This window comes from Rhinichthys klamathensis, unplaced genomic scaffold (assembly GCF_029890125.1).
Source record: "Rhinichthys klamathensis goyatoka isolate OS25496 unplaced genomic scaffold, OSU_Roscu_1.1 h1tg000436l_1, whole genome shotgun sequence".
NCBI lineage: Eukaryota > Metazoa > Chordata > Actinopteri > Cypriniformes > Leuciscidae > Rhinichthys > Rhinichthys klamathensis.
In genome coordinates this window covers 893,551-915,783 of record NW_026606932.1, presented here as the reverse complement: position 1 = coordinate 915,783, position 22,233 = coordinate 893,551, and the positions used below count along the sequence as shown (strand labels likewise).

Here is a 22,233-nt window from a genome sequence, read left to right as displayed (position 1 = left end):
ATGAGCTTTCTATTGTAGTAAATCATGTCCTAACTAAAAACTCCTTTTGCAGTTTAGATTTCTCTTGTTCTCTAATCTAGTTTATCCCTGTATTGAAGTAAATGTTACATTTTTCTCAATAATCACTATGCCTAAGTGTTTCCAAAGGAACTTGTATTTTCTGTATTATTTTACATAATCTTATTAAGAAAATCTTGCAAACTCAACTTTAATGACTCGAGTGTTGTCATGAATGTCTGAATACCAGATCAGATAATAGTACTTTTTTCAGAATGATATAGTAAAACTTGAGTCATTACTGATGGGTTAGCAGGATTAGGTTTAAATACTGATCCAGATAGACACTTACTGGTAATGATCAGGAGAGAAATCCTAAAGAAACCAGATGCTTCTGACACACACTTCCATATAATTCTGAGAGGCAAGTTAGCTTTTACTGCGCCAGGTGATTGTTCTGAGTTGGCTTATGAGTTATTTCAGTCCGTAGGCTTCATCCTTATTGGGTTTCTTGAGTTCCATGTTTTGTCCTAAACTGTATGATAATGTTTTTAAGAAAACCACATCATGGTGAACAGTGAAATGGTTGGCAATTATTGCTACTGAATGAATCCAAATGCTAGCTATCAACATTAGATTTAAGAGGTTACTTTTGTGTAATATAATTATTTTAAAGTTGAAACAGTCAGTCATTAGTTGTTCTCCAGTATTTACATACGATTCCGTAATTATCTGAAAGTCAACAACCCAAATCATCTGTTTGCCACCTTTCTACAGTAGTTTATGGTAGTAACTGCAGAGTTAATGTTGTGCTGCTCCTGCATTGTTACATATTAATTATGGAACAGTTTTATAAAGGCTTACCAGCAAATTCACCAGATGCACTGCTGTCAGTGCAATCTATTTACAGTATATGGAGCATCTCCATAAAATAAACAATTCTCATGAACTCATTTTTCCATGATGACATAGCAGCACTTTTGTCTATTTGTTCGCCCCGAGGCTTGAAACATCATTACACTGCAAATAGTGCATTTTATTATATTAGAACATAAACACTTTTTTATTTTGTCAAATATTTTTTGTCACTTCTATGACAATCATGGATGTAGTTTGTTGAAGCTGTAACTGAATTGTCCTGCTTATGACTTCTACACCTACGTATGTTTGCTTCATGTTTTTAAACATGCCATTATCTGTCGTGAAGCTCATTGTCCTCTGACGCTTTGCCTTTAGCACCTTCTCATAAACATGCAAATGCACACACACACATACTGGGATCAGACTTTACAGCACAGCTACCTCTAGGAACTAGGAAGAGAGATACACAGAGAAAGTGTATTTCATTACTCCTTTACATTGTGAGCATGAAGGGATATACCTGTGTTTTGTCTCTGGTGAGTGTTGTTTAATTTACTTATCTTTTTCTTATATTTTTGTTTTATGCATTGTTGTGGAAATTCTTAATACGAATGCAACCTACTTAATCTGACCTCTTCACCACGGACAATTTAAACAACTTCCAGTTGTTAAAAATAATAATTACAGTATCTCAAGGTAATTCCCTGAATACTTACAATGCAAGACAATACTTCCCTGAAGTAAGGTGACGGCGTCCCGTCAATAAGCTACTATCACTACCTCAATCACACATGAGCACACAGGTCTTTAGCATCTATACATTCTCACTGTCCTTCTCTGGTCCGTACTAACTCAGAGTATTACAGCCTCACCCCGAGGGCGGCTCTATAGTCTTCCAACACTATCACTTTCTCTGCGGTGGTCTTTTGAGCGTAGAGTCTTTAGTAGCCGACTTCTATTCCTCAGCTGCGCAACAAATATCTGACACAACTCCCAGGTTGCTCTTTGTAGAGTTTTATTCACGGCCGGGAGATCACTGGCCACAACAACCAAGTGAGTCTCCTGAATAGAAAGATACATGTACATTCAGTTGAGTAAAAATCAATATCACTCAAGTCTTCTTCACTGTGATCTAAGCTAATCAAATGACTGTTAGTTCTACTGTGTTAAGCACTTTTTGGTTAAGTATATATGGCCTTTGACCTGAGCATCCTTAGTCTGCATTTCTCTGAACATTTAATGTTGAAAATACCCATTACATAAAATATTTCTATTACAGCATGTTGTGATGAAGACATCATCATCTGTGTGTATTTCTGTCTGTAAAAGTTTCAATTCCAGAAAATTGATCTTACAAAATTGTATATTTTAATTCAAATTAAATATTTTAAATGTACTGTATATATGGAAATTATTTTCAATACGGAGTCATGTCATTCTTTTTAAATTAATCACTGTATGAGTGTGTATAATTCCTTAAAATTAGTAATGTCTGCAGATTTTATTATAGAATGTAGAAAAAATGTATGTATCAGAATTAACATAGTATTCTGTGTTCCAACTTTACCTATGCAACCGGATTCAATTGAAAAGTTATACATTTTCTGATTACTTGAAATTTTTTATAATTTTATTATTTTCAATAATTATTATTTGAAATCATACATAAAATGATGCATGCTTCATCTATGTTTTAACAGGTGATATTCACAATCCATGGAAAGCTCATACCAGAGTATTTGGAAGCCATTCAACAGAGACAGTTCATGCTTGACACGAGAAACAGCAGCCCGCTTTGGCAGGTATATGAATTGCCTTATTATATATTTATTATAAAACTGTTTTCTGATTTTCCTTTATTATTTCTAAAAGTATTTAGTAGTTCCAAAAAGTTTTTGGGTGTTTATTTGAAATGAAATTCATTGCAAAAACAAGTGGCATCTGTCACATTTTTGCAATTACATTTTTTTTTTTTTTTTTTTTTTTTTTTTGTGGATTCAAGTCGGTTTCTTGTTCACAAGCACAACCGTAGTTCATAATCATCACATTAAATATGAAAATTTTCTACCAGCGTCTGACAACCACAAATTGTCAAAATACATTTTAATCATAATTTTTTCTAAAACCTAACAAACATTTTGAAAAGTGTTTGTGCTATCTTGCTTTAAAAGCAGCTAAAGAGTCTAAATACTTTTTGGAAGCATTGTACTGTAGTTTAAAATCTTTTAAAATATTTACATATTTTGGTTATTCAATTTAAATTTGTCATTCAGAATAGCACAACTCCAGAGACCCATCATGTCTTGATGAGGGTCATTCCCAGGCCAAATAATGGCATGATCAGAAGAAAGAGGGATTGGTTGATTCCTCCTGTCAGCATTTCAGAAAATGACAAAGGCCCATTCCCAAAGCAAGTGGTGAAGGTGTATCTCTCTTCTATGTGTCCTTTTTACTTTGTATCCTATTTTTAATTTGCATATCATTGTCCTCTTTGCTCTGTCTTTATTTTAACATTTCATAAAAGAAGAGTTCTTCTCTTTGCTTCTATGTTTTGCTCTAAAGATGAAGTCCACCGCTGCTGATTCCATGAAAATTATTTATAAAATAACAGGTGCTGGAGCCGACCAGCCTCCCGAGGGCCTTTTCAAAGTGGATAAATATTCAGGCATGTTGTGGGTCACCAAATACCTGGACAGAGAGGAAACTGCAGAATACGTTGTGAGTGACCTGCAGTGATCGAAGGATCTCTCAAACATAACAAAGTTAGTGTGTAACTTTATAGAAGTAGTTTATGTTGATAAATGCTGTATGTTATGTGTCTGTTCACTTGAGCAGCTCATGACTCATGCCTCAGCAGAGGATCAAGACTACACTGAACCCCCTGTTCAACTCACCATAAAAGTTCTTGACCAAAATGACCACAAACCCTTCTGTACCCAAAATCCTTTTATGGGAGAGGTCCTAGAAAGGGCCAAACAAAGTAGGATGTGGAGATCCTTCTATCCTTCTCAGAAATATCTTTCAATAACTAAACATTTGTTTCTTAGAAGATACAATAACACAAAACACTATGTTTTATACAGATGTGCCTCTCATAAAAGTGACAGCAGAGGACCTGGATGACCCCAAAACCTTAAACGCCATTGTGCGTTACAAACTGGTGAGACAGGATCCCAACGTTGGGGCATTCCGCATTGACCCAACCAATGGAGTCATCAGTCTGGCCTCTATGGGCATTTTGGACAGAGAGGTATTAAAACTTAAGTGATTTTGCTCATGTAGAGACCGGTTGTTATGAAAACTAAAGCTATTGTAAATCATTTTTGTTGTGTAGCGCAATTGCACTTCGGCCGACCTGTGTTCGTGTCCCAGCTTGTGGTCCTTTCCTGGTCTTGCCTCCACTTTGCTTCCTGTCAGTTCCCTACGCTCAGTAAAGACAAAATTCCAAAAAGAAATCTTTAAATAATATCTAAATATTAGATGAACTTAAACTTAAAGGTGCAGTATGTAATATTGATAGCTAGTGTTTGAAATGGGTACTGCAGTCCAAATTGGAGAGGGTTGTTTCTCCCTCCCCCTCCTACTCATACTCGACGCTCATAGTGGTTGCCAGATTCAGGACATGCAACAGGAACAAGTGCAATTATTAATAAAAGGTGACAAGCCTTACACTTTAAGTTGATGAGTTGATTTATCTGCGTTTTAATATTCCTCTAAACATAGAGCTTTTAAAATGGATGCTTTTTAGATTGCGATCTCTGACCTAGTTTGCTTGCTGGCTACAATACGCTGGGTTTTCCGCCAAATGGCAACCCGTGGTGTCGAAATACTATTGGGTAAATTGACCTTTCGCAGGCCCCTCCCACAAAACGGCCATTGTCCAATCACACATCATAGCAACCGTAACTATGTGAGCAGGTCCGTTAAACATTGACTCCAAGCAAGATGGTGAAGCGGTGCGCCCACGGCGTTTGTAAATCGGACACTAGGTACCCCGAGAGATTGTCTGGAGGAGTTGTGTTCTTTCCGTTTCCAAAGCCGAAAACACAACGTGAGAGGTGCCTACAATGGATCAAACAGTGTGGACGGCCCCACTCCCAGTTACATGTGTCGAACATGGTTAACTCGTGTGCAGCGTGCGTGAGACTGAGACACTGAGATTAGTCAAAGAAACATGGAGAAAGCAGATCAAGAGGATCTACAACGGAATTACGTTTTCTAAAGGGTTGTTGTTAACATGATATTCTTGGGGGAAAATGAGCAGCAGTGCAGCACCAGTAGACTAACTTTACAGTGTAGAGGAGTGAACGTTCGCAACGGGGAAAGCATGAAGCTTACTTGACAACATCAGTTCATATATCAATATCGTAACGAATAGAAATAACCTTAAATAATTTATGGTTATCTGCATCTTTCCGTCTCTTATGTATACCGGTAGTTACTTTTTAAACACGAAAATCGCATTCAGCATGACACGCAAGCGGTTGCCGTGGTAATGAACAACCTGCTTGTTAAAGCGAATGTATCTGAGGCAAAATTACTAAATATGCAGCGCGAGTTATATATTTCTAACTCCAAACAATTAGCCACTGAACCAACAAATCTTCTTCAAGGCTGTGCTGGTTGCATTTGAGGTACAGGTCATGGGGTTTCTCAGATTTCGCTTTAGACCGGTATAAGCATTCGCCTCGATAGTAGTCGTGTCTCCTTCATTGCGTATTTTTATATTTTGAATATATCCCTCCACTGCATACTGTAACCCCTTTTGCCTCGATCTGGAGGATATCGCTGAGGTATTGCTCCAAAAAAGGTCACTGACACGCACGGGTATACCTCTTCCCATCATGACAATCTGTCACGCTGGTCGTGTTTGACCATTTGTTTGATGGGCGTAGTAACAATAACTAGGGGGCGTGGCTTTTGCGAACGGTCAATTGGCAGTAGGTGGGATCACACAGACCAAAACAAAAACAGACATTGCGACACGGAACGCACATTTCAAAGTAAAATAACTGGCTGTAGCATTGTTTTTCGGAGAAACAAGTATGTGAACGCATGTGAGCATGTTTCCTAAATCTCTGTAAACATATTATATTTGTGTGCTTTAGTACAGTAAAAAAAAAAAATACATACAGCCCCATTAAACTCTTTTTCTGTTTCAGTTAGTTGCCCATTTTCTTTCTTTCTTTTTTAAGTACTAAAAATACTAAAAATGAAATAAAAATGAATTATAGCTAAATAGAACTAATTAAAAACTCTTAAAAATGATTCAAAAAACATAAAAATATACAAATAAAAGCTAATTCAAATATTATACTATAGTAATAAATAAATAATACTAAAATAACACTGGACCAAAAGGGTCTCTTTGTGGTGGGTGGTTTCTGCGGATTACCGTACTCTGGCTTTACTGACATCACAGTCAGTGCTTTTTTAAATGGAATTTGTATCGAGGTAGTAAACAGAATGCAGAATTGCAATTTGAAGTAGAATTGAAATGATCTGTGAAATTATTTTAATTTTTTCATCAAGACAAACTTTGAATGATGGCTTGACAATGCCTTGTTTGAAAGTTTAAGCAAGTTTAAAGTCTAATTCACATTCCAACTTAAATTCAGAATTTTGCCCAGGTTCGTGTCAGGTGCTTCTAGCAATGCAAATGACTGTGCTTTTGGGTGGGTAAAGTCACAATTTATGACTAGTGCACCCAAATTTTAAAGCACCATGATGATCACTGGTAGCAAATTAGTTACAGCTCAATATATGATATAGACTCAATGTACACTACAGTTTGGGGTCGGTAATAATTTGTAATGTTCAGTGTCTCATGATCCTTCAGAAATCATTCTAATATGCTTATTTGGTGCTCAAGAAGACATTATCAATGTTGAAAACGGGAGCTGCTAAATATTTTTGTGGAAACTGATATTTTTTGTTGTTGTCATGATTGTTTGATTAATAGCAAGTTCAAGAGAACAAGCAAATGTGTTCATGTCCATCCCTGTGGTAACAGAATCATACAGTGTATACGCTGGATGTAGAGGCGGCAGATATGGATGGTCATGGTCTTTCTTCCACCTGTATGGTCACCATCATAATCACTGATAGCAATGATCACGCACCTAAGTTCAGCAAAAGAACGGTGAGTTCATTGTTTGTTTTCGCTTCAAGCTTAATTTTCCAAACATCTGGCATTGAGTAGTTATGAAACAGTCTGTTTGTGTGTGTTTTGGCAGTATGCAAGCACAGTACAAGAAAATAAGGCTGAGGAAATTGTTGCAAGGTTGGTCGTCACAGATAGAGACGAGCCTTTAACTGCAAACTCACTGGCAAAGTTCACCATCATCCAGGGCAACGAGGAAGGGTTCTTCAACATCAGCACCGGCCCCAGCAGGATGGTGGGAATTATCACAACATCAAAAGTGAATATACAAACAAAATATACAACTCACTCGGATATATACACTACCGTTCAAAAGTTTAAGAATCAGTAAAGAAATTAATATAGCAAGTAAGCATTAATTTGCTTGAAAAGTGACAGTAAATCTATGTTTCAAAAGATTTCTGTTTCAAATAATACTTTTATTCATCAAATAATCCTGAAAAACACAAAAGAAATTATTAAGCAAGCAGCACAACTGTTTTCAACATTGATAAAAATGTTTCTTCAGCAGCAAATCAGCCTATTAGAATGATTTCTGAAGGATCATGTGACACTGAAGACAGCACTGTTAAAATATTTCCATTGTTACTGTATTTTTGATCAAATCAATGCAGTCTTAAAAATATATAATAAAAAAAACCTTAATAAATATCACTAACCGCACACTTTTTGAGTATTTCATTGTCTTCACAATAGCACCGTGACTATTCGTTCCACCAGCATGTGTGCCGCTGTTACAAGCTTCTTCTTTGTTTGTTTTTCCTCAGAAAATAAAAATCCAATTGTCCGTATATTTTTAGGCTCTGGACTTCGAGCAGGCCAACAATTTCTCTCTGCTGGTAGTGGTAACGAACGAGGTTCCTTTTGCTGTTCCTTTGCCCACCTCCACTGCAACCGTCACCATCACTGTGCAGGATGTAAACGAGCCACCTGTCTTTGAGCCTGCAGAGAAATGGATCATAGTTTATGAGGACCTTGTGGTGGGCAGCACCATCCAAAAATACACAGCCAACGACCCAGACACTGCTAGAGAGCAGAAAATAAGGTTTTACATGCATACTTACACAAAACAAGACAGTTAGACGGTGTGTCATATCATGAAACCCCATTTTTGTGTGTTTATCTAGGGTATTTATAATGTGACCAACCTTGACCAAAGTTATAATAATAATGTCCGTTGTTGTTTCAACGTTGAAACAATGTTTAATGTTAAATGGTTGTAAAAAGGTTAACAGAATACTTATAAACCAACTTTGAACAATTTTGATATCAACGTTGATCCGATTTGCAAAATTTAAACAGATTTCAACAGTGATTCAGTGAACCTTGAAACATGACGTTGATTCAGTAAACATTGCAATGCCCGCTGTATGTTATTTTAATCTGAATTATTTCATTGTACTTTTAAAACCAACTAAAAAGTTTTTTAATCACAAGGCATTTACAATAAAGTACAGTGGTGGTAGCCTACCATTTAACAGTTTCCAATGGTACTGTAATACTATATGGTACTTTGATGTATGGTATTAAATTATTAACATATTTATGTATTTACAGTAATTATTTATTATTTATCATCATTTCTACTATTCTACTACGTTGCAATATATCGCAATAACAAACCATAAAATGAAAAGTACACCGCGTTAAAGTCTCACATGTAATTTGTTTCATTCATACTCGCAACAGTATTTTTATCTGTGTTCTTCAAACCATCTCAGGTATATTTTATAAGGAAAATGCAATGCTAATCGACATAGCCTTGATCACTGTATAGAATACTATAAAATAATATAATTCTGCCTCATTCTGTGATAAGCCAAAGCAGTTCGCAGATGGAAGTTATTTCAAACATTTGATTGACGCTATTGCGTGTTTGGGGTGAAAATATGTTATTTTCTCATATGTTGTACTTAGACGCTTTACTAAGTAGTGATGGAAGAAATTAACCTTTTCGAAGCTTTAAATCAATTGAACCAATTGCTTCGCAAAATGATATTTCAAACTGCTCAACGCCTGTTGGTGACGCCTGCTGGTCAAAACTCTTTAAATGCAAAAAAAAAAACTCCTGCAAAGGTTTTATTGAAAGTATTTATTTATTAAATGCAATTAACAAATGATCAAATACCAACAAATAGGAAGTGTCTGTATAACGTGTTCTTTTATCAATTTGCAGGACTTGTCTAAAGGGGCTAAACAGGCCAAGCGACTATTAACTACTACTCTTCCTTTTAATTACACAAAACTCATTAAAAATGTCTTGCAAATTTATACAACTGTTACGAGATCAGGTAAAAACCATAACAATGGTGTTGATCAGTGATTCATGGGTTCGCTGTGATCGGCCCCCAACAGCGAATTTCGAAACATTGCGAAACAGTTGTGAGTGACATAACAAAAGCCTTGTTTACTGAAATCACACGTGACCTTTACAGTTTAATACGTGCTCCTGACCACTGTTACAAAACAAATGATTCGCAAAGGTATCAAAGCTTTACAAAGCAGTGCTTCGAAAGCGCCCATCGCTAGTGCTAAGCTAAAAATGGTTAGCATTTTAGTCTCTATCAAGTGTAATGTTCTTTTTGTATGCTATGGTGTTATTATTTGGCCAAAAAAACAGCATTATTTATGATATGGCATTATTTTATGATATCATAAAAAAAAAATATATATATATATATATATATATATATAAATCAAGATTTCTATAGATGTCGAGATATATCGTTAATCATTTATCGTGAAGTATTTTGGCTACGCTAATCGAGTAGTGAAAAATCTGATATCGTGGCAGCCCTAACTCCAAGGTACTACTATAGTACACATGCAAACAATACCATTTTATGTGCACCACTGTGTCTGTCATGCTCATTGTTTTGTTTTTGTTTTGATGTCAGATATAAGTTGCTGCATGATTTTGCAAACTGGCTGGAGATCACAGAGGACACTGGACTCATCAGAGTCAGGAGCTCATTGGACAGAGAGGGCTTGTTCATAAGAGATGATCAGTACACAGTCTTAGTGGTTGCATATGACAATGGTAATTTAATTAAATATCTAGATGATTAAAGACTTGGAATAGTCCTGCCAAAAATGAAATTTGCCATCTACTCACTCCTCTGTTGCTCAAAACACATCTGATGTTGAATTTAGAAGACTTGGAATATATTATTAGACTTTCATAATTTTTTTATAAATATTTTTTTTTATTTTGTGTTGAATACTCAAACCTTTTTTGTCCTTTTTGGAGCTTTACAGCTGTAGTTATTAGCCCCTTTCACACAGTAATCCCTGTAAATTACTGTTAAATTACCAGAACAACTTTTCCAGTACACAAATATGTTGGTTACGTAAGCAATGGAGTTCTGTCTTTTTAACAGTAAGATACCATTCATACATTAGTACCAAAACACTGGTAAACTCTGCAATGTCTATCACTGAAAATGACCTTTAAACACAGCCAATGTTTTTTTTTCATCCACTTGGATGAGGAGAAGCGCTTTAGTTTCACACTGTCCAATTTGACTACTTTTTTTTGTTTTACTTCTGAGTGACAGGCGTTAAGTGGATGATCACACAAAATGTGATTTTGCTCTTAAAAAAAACGAGACGCATAATATAGTAGCCTATTGCAGTCATTAAAGTACTCAATAACTGCAGATCCGCAGGACTGATGGCGCAACGGTTGGTCAGATGTCCGTCTAACACATTTGTATTGAAAAACAGATAAAAGCGCAGAGAGCAGAGTAGACTTTCTGCTAAACACTGCTTGTTACAGATTACAGAATTTTACTCTTCTGGTGACCTACTCTTTTTAAACTGCACACTTTATTAATTATTCTGACCAAGGCAAGGCCTCAAGCCTTAAAAGTTGTTGCATTGTATTTCTTTCTTTAGATGATGAGCCCGCCACAGGAACAGGCACATTAGTGATTAAGCTGTTGGATGTTAATGACAACGCTCCAGTGCTGGAGCAGCGCAGAATCCCAATATGTTCTAAAAAACCAAAGGCCATTTGTTTGACCATCACAGATCCAGATGGACCAGAAAACGGCCCACCATTCATCATAGAACTACATAAAGAATATCAAAGAAACTGGACCATCATCAGCAACTCCAGTAAGACTGGTTCAGCTAACATTAAGCTTTGTTAATCTTTTATAAACAATTTGTATATCTCACAATCTTCTCTGTGGTATTCTCAGGCTGTGCGGCGTGGTTGAAACCACTCAGACATTTGGCTCTTGGCGAACACAGCCTGTTGTTGCGTGTGTACGACTCTAAGATGTTATTTCAGGACAGTTCTATCATAGTGGAGGTGTGTGACTGTAAAGATGATGACGTGACCTGCTCCAGCGGTGTATATGCTGCTAACATCTCCACCCTGTCCGTCTATGTTTTAGCAGCTATCTTATGCTTTCTTGGTAAGCAAACGCCCCATAAATATGGGTTTACAAACAAGAAAAATGTGATTCATAAATCAGATTTATAAACCTTAATATGACATTTTAATTCCTAAATATATATTTGTAAATCTATTTATGAAATACCATGTTATGAACTAAGTCTCTTATGCTCACCAAGGTTGCATTTATTTAATCAAGTATATGGTAAAAACATTAATATTGTAAAATATAATTACAATTTAAAGAACTGTTTTGTACTTTAATATATTTTAAATGTAATTTATTCCTGTGATGTAAAGCTGAATTTTCAGCATCATTACTCCAGTCTTCAGTGTCACATGATCCTTCAGAAATCATTCTAATACGCTGATTTGCTGCTCAAGAAACATTTATAGTTATTATAATGATGCTGGCCTTTGCAATCTCTACTAATAACCGTGCTGATAATATGTACAAATATATATTTTTTTTCTTTTCTTTAGTGCTGTTTCTGCTGTTGTTTCTTTACCTGAGGAGAAAGTGTGGGAGAAAGTTGGAACAGTTTAGCCAGAAACAAGAAGACAGGGACAATATCTTTTGTTACGATGAGGAAGGAGGCGGCGAACAGGACCAGGTGCACATGGTCTTCCTCATTTCATGTTCATTGAATCCACTGAAGCGTTTTACTGTTGTTAAGCCTTACTGTACTCCGTGTTTATGTTGTGTATGTACATGTGTGTGTTACAGGACTATGATATGATGCTGTTGTGCTGGAGTCCAGAGATTTTCTCTACAGATATTGCCCCGCCGGCCTTACATACGGTCTTCTATCGCCAACATCCAGAGGAAAATGAAGATATCGGACACTTCATTTATGAAGTATGTGTAGAGTGTTTGTGTGTATATATGGATGAGAGTCACCATGATTTCTGCAAATTGCAGAAATCTGCATCATGATTTAAATTCATGTGTAATGTATTTGGATTATGTTTCTGTAGAACCTGTGCACAGCAGATGATGACCACTATGTGGCGCCGTATGACTCCATGCTGGTGTTTGCTCATGAGGGTGAGGGGTCTGAAGCTGGATCTCTCAGCTCTCTGCAGTCATCCATCAGCAATGGAGATCAGGACTTCCAGGATCTGCAGAATTGGGGACCTCAGTTCAGGAGACTGGCTGATTTGTATGCTGTAGGAGAAGATGAGTGATATGTCCTCGATATTTATGTATCTATGTATAGGAGAGTGTGATGTGAAATCTGTGATCAAATATGCTGTAATGTGTTAATACATTCTGACAGAAAAATGTCACTGGGGCAAGAGGTAGTGATGTTACATATGACACTGAAGCTTCAAAGCGCGTATCGAGTATGCAGCGCAATTTCTCATCAATCTCCGTGCCGGAGCACGTATTGTTTTCAGAGAAATACATGGTCAAACAGAAACAAAGCATCTCTTTCTTTCCAGTCACGTGAATGCTTTACTTTGCGTTTCGGAATGTTTGAATACAGACCAATACTCTAAGGGTTATTTATGGAAGTTCACGTTTGTAACTAAATTTTTTTTATATACCTATATTACATTATCATATATACCATATAAACAGTATAAAAACCATAAAATAATTAGAGCACCATTACTTGCTTCATACAACTCTGTTGGTCATATTATTATTACACTGCATTATTGCCAAATTTTAATTTGTGAATTATAATATCAGAAAACTGAACATTTAGCATTGTCAGGCTTTTATTTGTGCTTAATGGATGAGACAACGGAGCATTTTTCTGTGTCCTCATTCAACCCGCCACATACCTTATCTACCCCAAAAGTACTTTTAAGGTACCATATACTAATATGCACCATTTAGGGATAGATAAGGCAGAAAAGGTGTAACTGGGTTCTTCCACAGTGTTAGATCGTGCCAAAATGTTAGATCGGATGGATCTCCATGTCATATATATCAGATATAATAGATTCGACCCCAGACGCCGAATCCCTGCCAGAAGATATCAGTCTTCTATCAGCCAAAAGAGTTTGACTGACAAAGCCATGGAGGAGCAGACCCTGGAGATGAAGTGATGATTATAAATTGAGCACAGTTTATTGAATAATTTTAGTTGCGTATGTTTCAAGACTTCTTCTGGCCAGTACAATTCCAGAAAGTGTTGTTATAGCAAGGGTAAAACAACGGAAAAAATTACTGCTTCACATCATCGTCCTGTAACGTTAAAAACCTTGAAATGGAGGAATGAAATGAAGACAAACATCCCTTCAAACCACACAATCATAACATTTAAACAACAATAGAAAATTGATAAGTATAAAAAACACACACAGGTTGCTATTGAATTCTTTAGATCCTTCATCAGTGACTAGCTGTTGTACCCCTAAAGAGACCATTTTTGTGCAGTTTCTTACAGTATAGAGTTAATTCAGAAAGAATCATCCAAGACCGGGGGATGGTGCTGCAGGTATCTTTTTTTTTGTTGTCTCTCATTCCTTACTCTAGTTAAGCATGTAGTTATTTTATCAGAAAAATGTTTGCAGACATTTTATATTTGTGTTATGCAACTGAAGCTGACTAAATGTACATAAGACAAGCACCTGCTCTTTATTTATAATTTTTTTTGCTAATGAGTTTTACATTTTAATTTTACTTTTGTTTAATACAATAGTTTATCTCATTACTACTTTGTTGTATTTGCCAGTGCTTTTTTGCTATTATATAAAATAAAAATATAGAATGTTTGTTTAACTATCAATAAACACACTTATAGCAACTTATAGAATGTTATTTTAACGTGTGCATTTTTGTTGTTGGTTTAATTCTAAAAATATACCCATTAAAGATTCAAATATAAAATAACCCATTATAAAACTAACTTTAAGTCAAGTCAACTTCATTTATATAGCGCTTTTAACAATATAGATTGTTTCAAAGCAGCTTTACAGTGATAATAGGAAATTAAAGTAACAGAGATTGTTTTGGCTTTACAGCAGCTCTAGAAGCAACAAGATTCATATGAAACTATGACACTAAAGCAACCTTTGGCCATATTCTGCCTAATCACAGATCAGGACTCTCCCTATTGGGCGGGCTTTAAGAACCCTGAGAAAGAACTTTGACCCTGCATTTGACGAAGACGGATCTTCTTGAAGTGGTTCTGTATACTTCATTGTTTGTTGACTTGTTTTGGACTGTTTCATATCGAATGCCTGGGATTCCGGAGGTAAGTTATGCATTATTTTATTTGGGAGGACTTGTATGTCAATAACAGTCAGATATAGACTTTTGCTGTTGTTGTTGTTGTTGTCAGACATGACTGTAAATCATATGTTCAGTTGTACTGCTCTAGATGTATATGTTGACCAATCGAATAATTACACAACAAAAATTCAAAATCAGTTTTGGAATTTCACCATAGCCAAACCATTTGCTGCCATTGTTTCTCATGATGTCACTTGTTTAGTCCCAGATGACTCAGAACATGTTCCAGGAGGGACTTCATCAGGTGTTTCTTAAGGAACGCCCTTTGCCCAGCATAGTTGCAGCTGCTGAAGCTGCTGACTCCACAACTGAGGATAGACTGGTCCGTTGGTTTGGGACAGTGGTCAACACCCGCATACTTCTGTCTGGGGTAACAAAAATCTAGTTTAACTGTCATAGCCGCCCTATTTGGACGGGACTAGTTTAACATGGAGAAGTGGGGTAAAGTAGTAATTACCAGAGCTTCGGTGATTTTAATCTCGTCCGAATGTGCCCTCTCAGTAATAATTACGGACAATCTCAGTAAAGATTACGGCGACTTTTACCTTCTGTAAAAAGGTCCGGAAAAAATGATCTCAGGTAATACTAATCCCGTGTGAATTGACCCGCTGTCAATATTGTAACGCGTTACAATATTATGCAAGTAAATATTTCGTCATTTCGTGTTTAAAAAATAGTTTCCCGCGGTTTTTCAAGTTTGCGTTCTTGACGCTGGGACAAGTCTGTGGCAAAACTCAATACAAGTGTTTTCCACATATACCACAGATCAGAAATAAGATCGAAAGCACTTAGAGGCACGAAACATCTTTTAGCGTTAGGTAAGTGCCTATCAACACAATCCAATCTGAAGTGAATTAATACATCGTTCAACCAGACATACTGTTTTATATAAATATAGGTCATATGTGTAATGTGTTTGCGCACGCAATATCAGGAAGCAGCGTAATACGCACATGACTACGGGAGGTTGACGGCGATGCGCAAATCGAGTTACCCCGGTGTTGTGCCTAATTTCGACCGACCCTGCCAAATTATTACCTCGTTGAAGTCAGTACTTGATTGCCTAATCCCAACCCTGCCCCTAATCCTAACCCCTCCCCCACAACTAATCCTAAACCTACCAATGCTAGGGGGGTAATCATTTGCCAGGAGTCGAAATTCGGCTCAACGAGTAGAGTAAAGTAGCCTTTATTGTAGGGCTGTCAAATGATTAATCGTGATTAATCACATCCAAAATAAAAGTTTTTTTTACATAATATATGTGGGTGCACTGTGTATAATTATTTTATATATATAAATACACACACATGCTTGTATATATTTAAGAAATATTTTCATGTATACTGTATATAGATTTATATATAATTTATATTATATATAAATATAAATATTTTATATATAAATAATATTTTTTTCTTAAATATACATGCATGTGTGTGTATTTATATATATATATATACAAAATAATTATACACTGCACCCACATATATTATGTAAAAAAAACTTTTATTTTGGATGTGATTAATCACGATTAATCATTTGACAGCCCTACTTTATTGTCATTGCACTGTGGAGGTACAACGAAATTTAGGGTGCTCCAACAGAGCCACCCTTGCACCACACAAAAAAAGAAACCAGAAAACAAACAAACAGAAAACAACATGCCTCAGGACAAGGACAAAACAGGCTAAACGAACTATGTTCTTTCATTAAAAAAGAGACACCAATTATATATACAACACAGCTGTAAAATGTATATATATACATAAAATCTAAAAAAAAAGTTAAAAACTTATAGTGTCTATAGTTGTTTCAAGAGTGCAGGTAGGGGGAGGTGGGCTGATTGTCTGCTCTTATGTGTGTGAGTGTCCATAGGTGTTGGCAGTTCGTATGGCCTGGGGAAAAAGCTGTTTGACAGCCTGCTGGTGTGGGATTTGAGTGACCTGTAGCGTCTCCCAGAGGGCAACAGATCAAATAGGGGGTAGGCAGGGTGTGAGGGGTCTCTTGTGATGGCCTTGGTTCTCCTGAGGCTACAGGATGTGGAGATGTTTTCCAGGCTGGGCAGAGGGCAGCCGATGATCTTTTGGGCAGTGTTAATGACCCTCTGCACCGCCTTCCTATCCTCAGCTTTGGAACCTGCGTACCACACACTTAAGCAGTGTGTAAGCAGCAGCTTCGTGTCCAGATTGTTCTTCCTGAGGACACGCAGGAAGTGTAGCCGCTGCTGAGCCTTCTTAACCAGTGCCCTGATGTTGTAGTTCCAGGAGTGGGTGCCCAGAAACCTTAAGTTGGTGACAATTTCAACCCGATCTCCATTTATGAGGAGGGGGGCGTATTCCTGTCTGTGCTTCCTGAAATCCAGAATTAATTCTTTTGTTTTAAGGATATTCAGGGTCAGGTTATTGTCTGAGCACCAGCGAGACAGATCTTTCACCTCTGCCCTGTACGCTGTCTCGTCCCCGTCGTAGATGCATTCAACTACTGTAGTGTCATCCGCATATTTTATAATGTGGTTGGTTGGGTGGGTTCGAGAGCAGTCGTAGGTGTACAGGGCGTACAGCAGAGGGCTCAGAACGCAGCCTTGAGGGGAACCAGTGCTGAGTGTGAGTGTGGAGGAGAGGTGGGTGCCTAGTCTCACATGTTGTGGGCGGCTCGACAGGAAGTTTTTAATCCAGATGCAGGTGGGGAGGGGGATCTGTAGCTGTATCAGTTTACTGTAAAGAATGTCCGGAATGATTGTATTGAACGCTGAGCTGAAGTCCACGAAGAGCATCCTCACATAGCTCTTCTTGTTTTCCAGGTGACTCAGCGCTGTATGGAGTGTGAGGGCGATGGCATCCCCCGTAGACCGGTTTGCCCTGTAGGCAAAGTGGTGGGGGTCGAAAGAGGGAGGGAGGCAGTCTCTGATGTGCTGAGAGAGTGATCGCTCCAGGCACTTCATGATTACAGACGTTAGAGCGATGGGTCTGTAATTGTTCAAGCTGTCTATGACAGGTTTTTTGGGAATGGGGATGATGGTAGAGCCCTTCAGACATGTGGGGACGGTGGCATGTGTCAGGGAGAGGTTGAAGAGTTTGGTGAGGATCCCTGTCAGCTGGTCCGCACATGCTTTAACCACCGCTCGCGGGATGCCGTCGGGACCAGCAGCTTTCCTGGGGTTCACTGCTCTCAGGTTCTTCCTCACCTCGTGCTCCTGAAGAGAGAAAGGTGGGGTACTGGAGCCAGGGGGAGGCAGTGACTGCAGGTGGGTGGTGGTGGTCTCGAACCGGGCAAAAAAGCTGTTTAGCTCCTCTACCAGGGTGCTGCTGCTGGGGGATGTGGGAGGGGGGCTGCCTTTTTAGTTGGTTAGGGCCTGGATACCCCTCCACATCTGTCGCGGGTTGTTATCGATCAAATGTCCCTCTACTTTCCTCTTGTAGAAGTCCTTGGCCTGTTTAATGCCCCTCCTCAGGTCAGCTCTGGCGGTACTGTAAAGAGCTCTGTCTCCCGTCCTGAAGGCAGAGTTACGAGTTCTGATCAGGGTCTGGACTTCACTTGTCATCCAGGGCTTCCTGTTTGGGAAGATCCGGATGCGTCTCTTCACTGTGACGTTTTCAATACAACACTTGATGTAAAAGAGGACAGACTCGGTGTGTATGTCCAGGTCCTGATCTTCAAAAATACTCCACTCTGTACAGGCGAAGCAGTCTTGCAGCTGGATGAGAGCATTTTCAGGCCAGGCTGTGATGGTCTGTGTGGCTGGTTTTGTTTGCCTCCTGAGGGGGGTGTAGGCCGGGAAGAGGAGCAGGGAGAGGTGGTCTGATTGTCCCAGGTGGGGTAGAGGGGACGCTCTGTAGGCATGTTTAATGTTAGAGTAGACATGATCTAATGAATTTCTCCCCTAGTAACACACTTGATGTGCTGATGGAATTTGGGAAGAACAGTCTTAAGTCGGGCTTTATTAAAGTCCCCCGCGATGATGTGAACGCCATCCGGATGAGCCCTCTGTTGTTTGGTTACCATGAGCTGAAGCTGGCAGAGTGCCGCGCTAACGTTAGCATTTGGGTGGATGTAAACAACAGTCACAATGGCTACCGTTAGCTCCCGTGGCAGGTAGAAAGGTCGGCACTGGACAGACATGGCCTCTAGGTCCGGTGAACAGTAGGTGTCAATTACTCTACTGTCTGAGCACCAATCTTCCAGTACATAAACACAGTGTCCACCTCCCCTGATCTTACCGGAGGCTTCGGTCCGTTCATGGTGGTGGATGGTACGATCTGCTAGCTCCACTGTAGCATCGGGGATTTGCGGGTGTAACCAACCAACCAACACCGGCCCTCCCACTTCTGCTAGTTTTACTGAGATATCTTATCCCGTGCGAATTGACCATTAATAGTACAGACGTCCTGTCGACTCCTGTGGTAAAATTACATTACTCCACCTACCCTTGTAAAGTTAATCCCGTCCGAATAGGTCTGACACCCAATAAAACTGATTACATGAAACATGTATGCTCATCTTTGAATGTAGGCTATAGTATTAGACTTTCCAAAAAAAGCATATTACTATGCCGCATTTCTGCAATATATAGTACATGTACAGTGAATAGTATGCTAATTTTTCTGTATTACATAAAATCCTTGGAAGTTGGATGACTTGCAACATTTGACAAAATAGTGGTATATAACAAAAGTACACACATGCATCCCTTCCAATTTTTGAAGGTCAACTTCACCTTTAATTTTCAGTTTAACTAGGATTAGGAACTTAAACCATAAACACTTTAAATTTTACATGATAGCTATATCAACAATGATATTTTCTTTTATTTATCGTTTATCTTTTTCTTGACTCATTATTTGATTGGACTGCCAAAAAGATATAAAAAAAAAAAAATAGTAACCATGAACACCACTCACTTAATTAAACATGCAAAATGTGGCATTCTAATATTTGAAAGATTTATTGTTGCATATCATTACTGCTTCACATGCTATTTTAGACAGTATGTACTGTGAATCTTTTTTTTTTCTCTTTCTGTTCTTCTCTCTCAGGTTGTTCAGATTTTCAGTGCTGTCTTCTGTATTCTCTCCACCTTCTCGTATACTTGTTTGACTTTCAGCTGTTCTGCGTCTTTGACAGCTCCAGTATGGTGTGGTCTGTTTGTAAGTGCTCAAATTAACATTTCTGGTTCCCAAATTTGACTATCAGAAAATCTGAACAAAGCAATTATCACATGCTAGAGTTAGCTAATTAGTTGTTTTTTAAACATCTGTATCATATTCATGTTTATGTCTTAGTTTATAGCCACCGGGTCACTTGCAATTGACGTCCAGAGGAAACCCAAAAAATTCAAAGTAAGTTTGTTTTATGTCTTTTTTTTATGACCTTAATGAGTTTCCACCTTAACCAGCTACAGTGACCCAAAGTATAAGCATACTTCATTCTATCTAGGCTGGACTATTGTAGTGCTCTCTTGGCAGGCCTTCCAGCATGTACTGTCAAACCTTTGCAACTGATCCAGAATGCAGCAGTGAGAGTGGTCTTTAATGAGCCGAAGAGAGAGCACGCCACACCTCTCTTCATAAACTTGCATTGGTTGCCAATTGCAGCTCCCATTAAATTCAAGGCACTGATGTTTGCCTACAGAACAACCACTGGCTCTGCACCCCTGTACCCCTGTAACGCAAATGAACGCCGCCAAGTGGTGCCATCCCAAAGTGGCACAAAATCACTTTCACAGACCTTTACCTTGACTGTTCTCTGCTAGTGGAATGACCATTTTCAAGAAACGGCTAAAGACGCATTTTTTCGTCAACACTTGACCCATTAATATGAACACTTTCTATTATATTTCTATTCTATTTAAAAAACAAAAACCTTGCTAGACTAACTGAGACTAGTCGCAACATTTACATATTGTTGCTCTTTTGTTTGTTTAACTGCTTCTATTGTTCTCCTCATTTGTAAGTCGCTTTGGACAAAAGCATCTTCTAAATGGTTAAATGTAATTGGTAATAAGAACATACACATACATTCGTCCCAAACTATACAAGAAACATTTGATTTGGACATAAATATCTGAATATCATCAGACAACAAAACATCAAACTGAAATTTAATAAATAAATAAAAAGAGCACAAACACACTTTTCAAGCAGTTTATACCAAGATGTTTGTTGAGTTAAAAATGACAACGCATTAAAGATATAGTTGTAGGCAAACAGTATTTTGTCTTGACTAACTAATGCTTGGACCAGAAGTATGTTCCGATAGAAAAGGCCTGATCTTCCCAATGATAAGGCAAATCTGTAGGACCGGGCAGTTCTAACAATGTGTTCTGTAAATTTTAGCTGATCAAGGTTCCTGGCTGTCCTGGAAGGAGTTATGGTAGATGAGCCTAGCTGAATGGACAAGTTTTGATAGTGTTGGGTTGGCCGAAACCACAAGCAGTTCTCTCTTGGCAATATGACATATCATAGCATATGATATGTCATATGTTAACATCGTAACATATCATATAGGCTGCTTGTTTGAGTAATAATATGAGATATGTCCTGTGTTGTAGGTCATGACTCTGATGGGCCTGAACATCTTCGGCTTGCTGTTTGCAGTTTGTTCTGTTTTCCCCTTCTTTATGAAATCCTCACAACTTGACAAAGCCACCCCTCAGCAGGTGTGAATATAGAGACACTGACACTCACTAATAAGCCATTGGCAAACCACTGGAAATGAGTTCATATCTCTCTCTCTCTCTCTCTCTCTCTCTCTCTCTCTCTCTCTCTCTCTCTCTCTCTCTCTCTCTCTCTCAGCGCATTGGTGTGCATGTGCTGAAGGGCAGTGGTGTAATGTCCATCCTCCAGTGCATGTTTGCTGCCATGTACAGCCTTTTTCTTATTTGGAGAGGTATGCAGTCCTACAGCGCCTCCTACAGAAAGGACTACATCAGTGTAATGCAGGTACAGCATTCACACCTTCAAACTCCACAATATGCTGTTATAAATGCAAGATTAATGGTTATTTATTTTATGATTAATGTAATATCTGACCCTGTGTGTCTTAGAACAAAGAAGAACATACAGATCCACTGCTGGAAAATGAACATTTCAGCATTTGAACTGTCAGTGCATGAAATCAGGAAACTTATGCAAGCAAATGTATGACTTATTGTATTTTGTCAAGAGAATAAATAAAATGAAAATTGCCTTTGCAACCCAGTTTACTATTACAAATAACAGTGATATTGCAAAAACCTGAATATATATACTGCATACTTCCAATTGTTCCGTATAATTTATATGTTCTATTTAATGTATAATTCATTACATATACATGTAATTTGTGAGGATCACATGGAACTCGTCATTGATTTTGTATATTTATGTGCAATTATATTAAATTGTGTCTTAATTAAGATGTGTTTGTTGTGCCATTGCTGAAAGTAATACTGTTCTATTCTGTGAAGTCAAAATAAGTTTATCTTCTTAATAGATGTTATAGGTCTTATGCACAATTCATTAGTGGGCATCATTCTAGAGAAAAGAGAAAATTGCCTAATCAAAATGTAATAACTTTATC

At 37.9% G+C, this 22,233-nt stretch overlaps 2 protein-coding genes across 3 annotated transcripts; both read left to right on the top strand.

Annotated features, from left to right (window-relative positions):
- The first annotated feature begins 1,315 nt into the window (after positions 1-1,315).
- On the top strand, positions 1,316-12,711 carry LOC130071320 (B-cadherin-like). The gene is made up of 15 exons (XM_056236036.1): positions 1,316-1,394; positions 2,559-2,660; positions 3,132-3,281; positions 3,421-3,576; positions 3,694-3,838; positions 3,942-4,108; positions 6,872-7,000; positions 7,095-7,280; positions 7,822-8,066; positions 9,919-10,061; positions 10,919-11,140; positions 11,227-11,445; positions 11,910-12,040; positions 12,154-12,285; positions 12,405-12,711. Exons 1-15 carry the CDS (start codon positions 1,365-1,367, stop codon positions 12,612-12,614), a joined length of 2,367 nt encoding a protein of 788 aa, XP_056092011.1. The 5' UTR covers positions 1,316-1,364; the 3' UTR covers positions 12,615-12,711.
- A 1,805-nt stretch (positions 12,712-14,516) lies between these two features.
- si:dkey-30c15.13 (uncharacterized protein LOC558731 homolog) lies at positions 14,517-22,207 on the top strand. Of its 2 annotated transcripts, none has more exons than XM_056236022.1 (7): positions 14,517-14,638; positions 14,879-15,046; positions 19,710-19,820; positions 19,956-20,012; positions 21,224-21,331; positions 21,468-21,614; positions 21,719-22,207. In XM_056236022.1, exons 1-7 carry the CDS (start codon positions 14,621-14,623, stop codon positions 21,770-21,772), a joined length of 663 nt encoding a protein of 220 aa, XP_056091997.1. In that variant the 5' UTR covers positions 14,517-14,620; the 3' UTR covers positions 21,773-22,207. The 2 variants fall into 2 exon arrangements, with proteins under 2 accessions (XP_056091997.1, XP_056091998.1); XM_056236023.1 differs by having other exon boundaries at positions 14,541-14,638; positions 14,885-15,046.
- Positions 22,208-22,233: the final 26 nt, after the last annotated feature.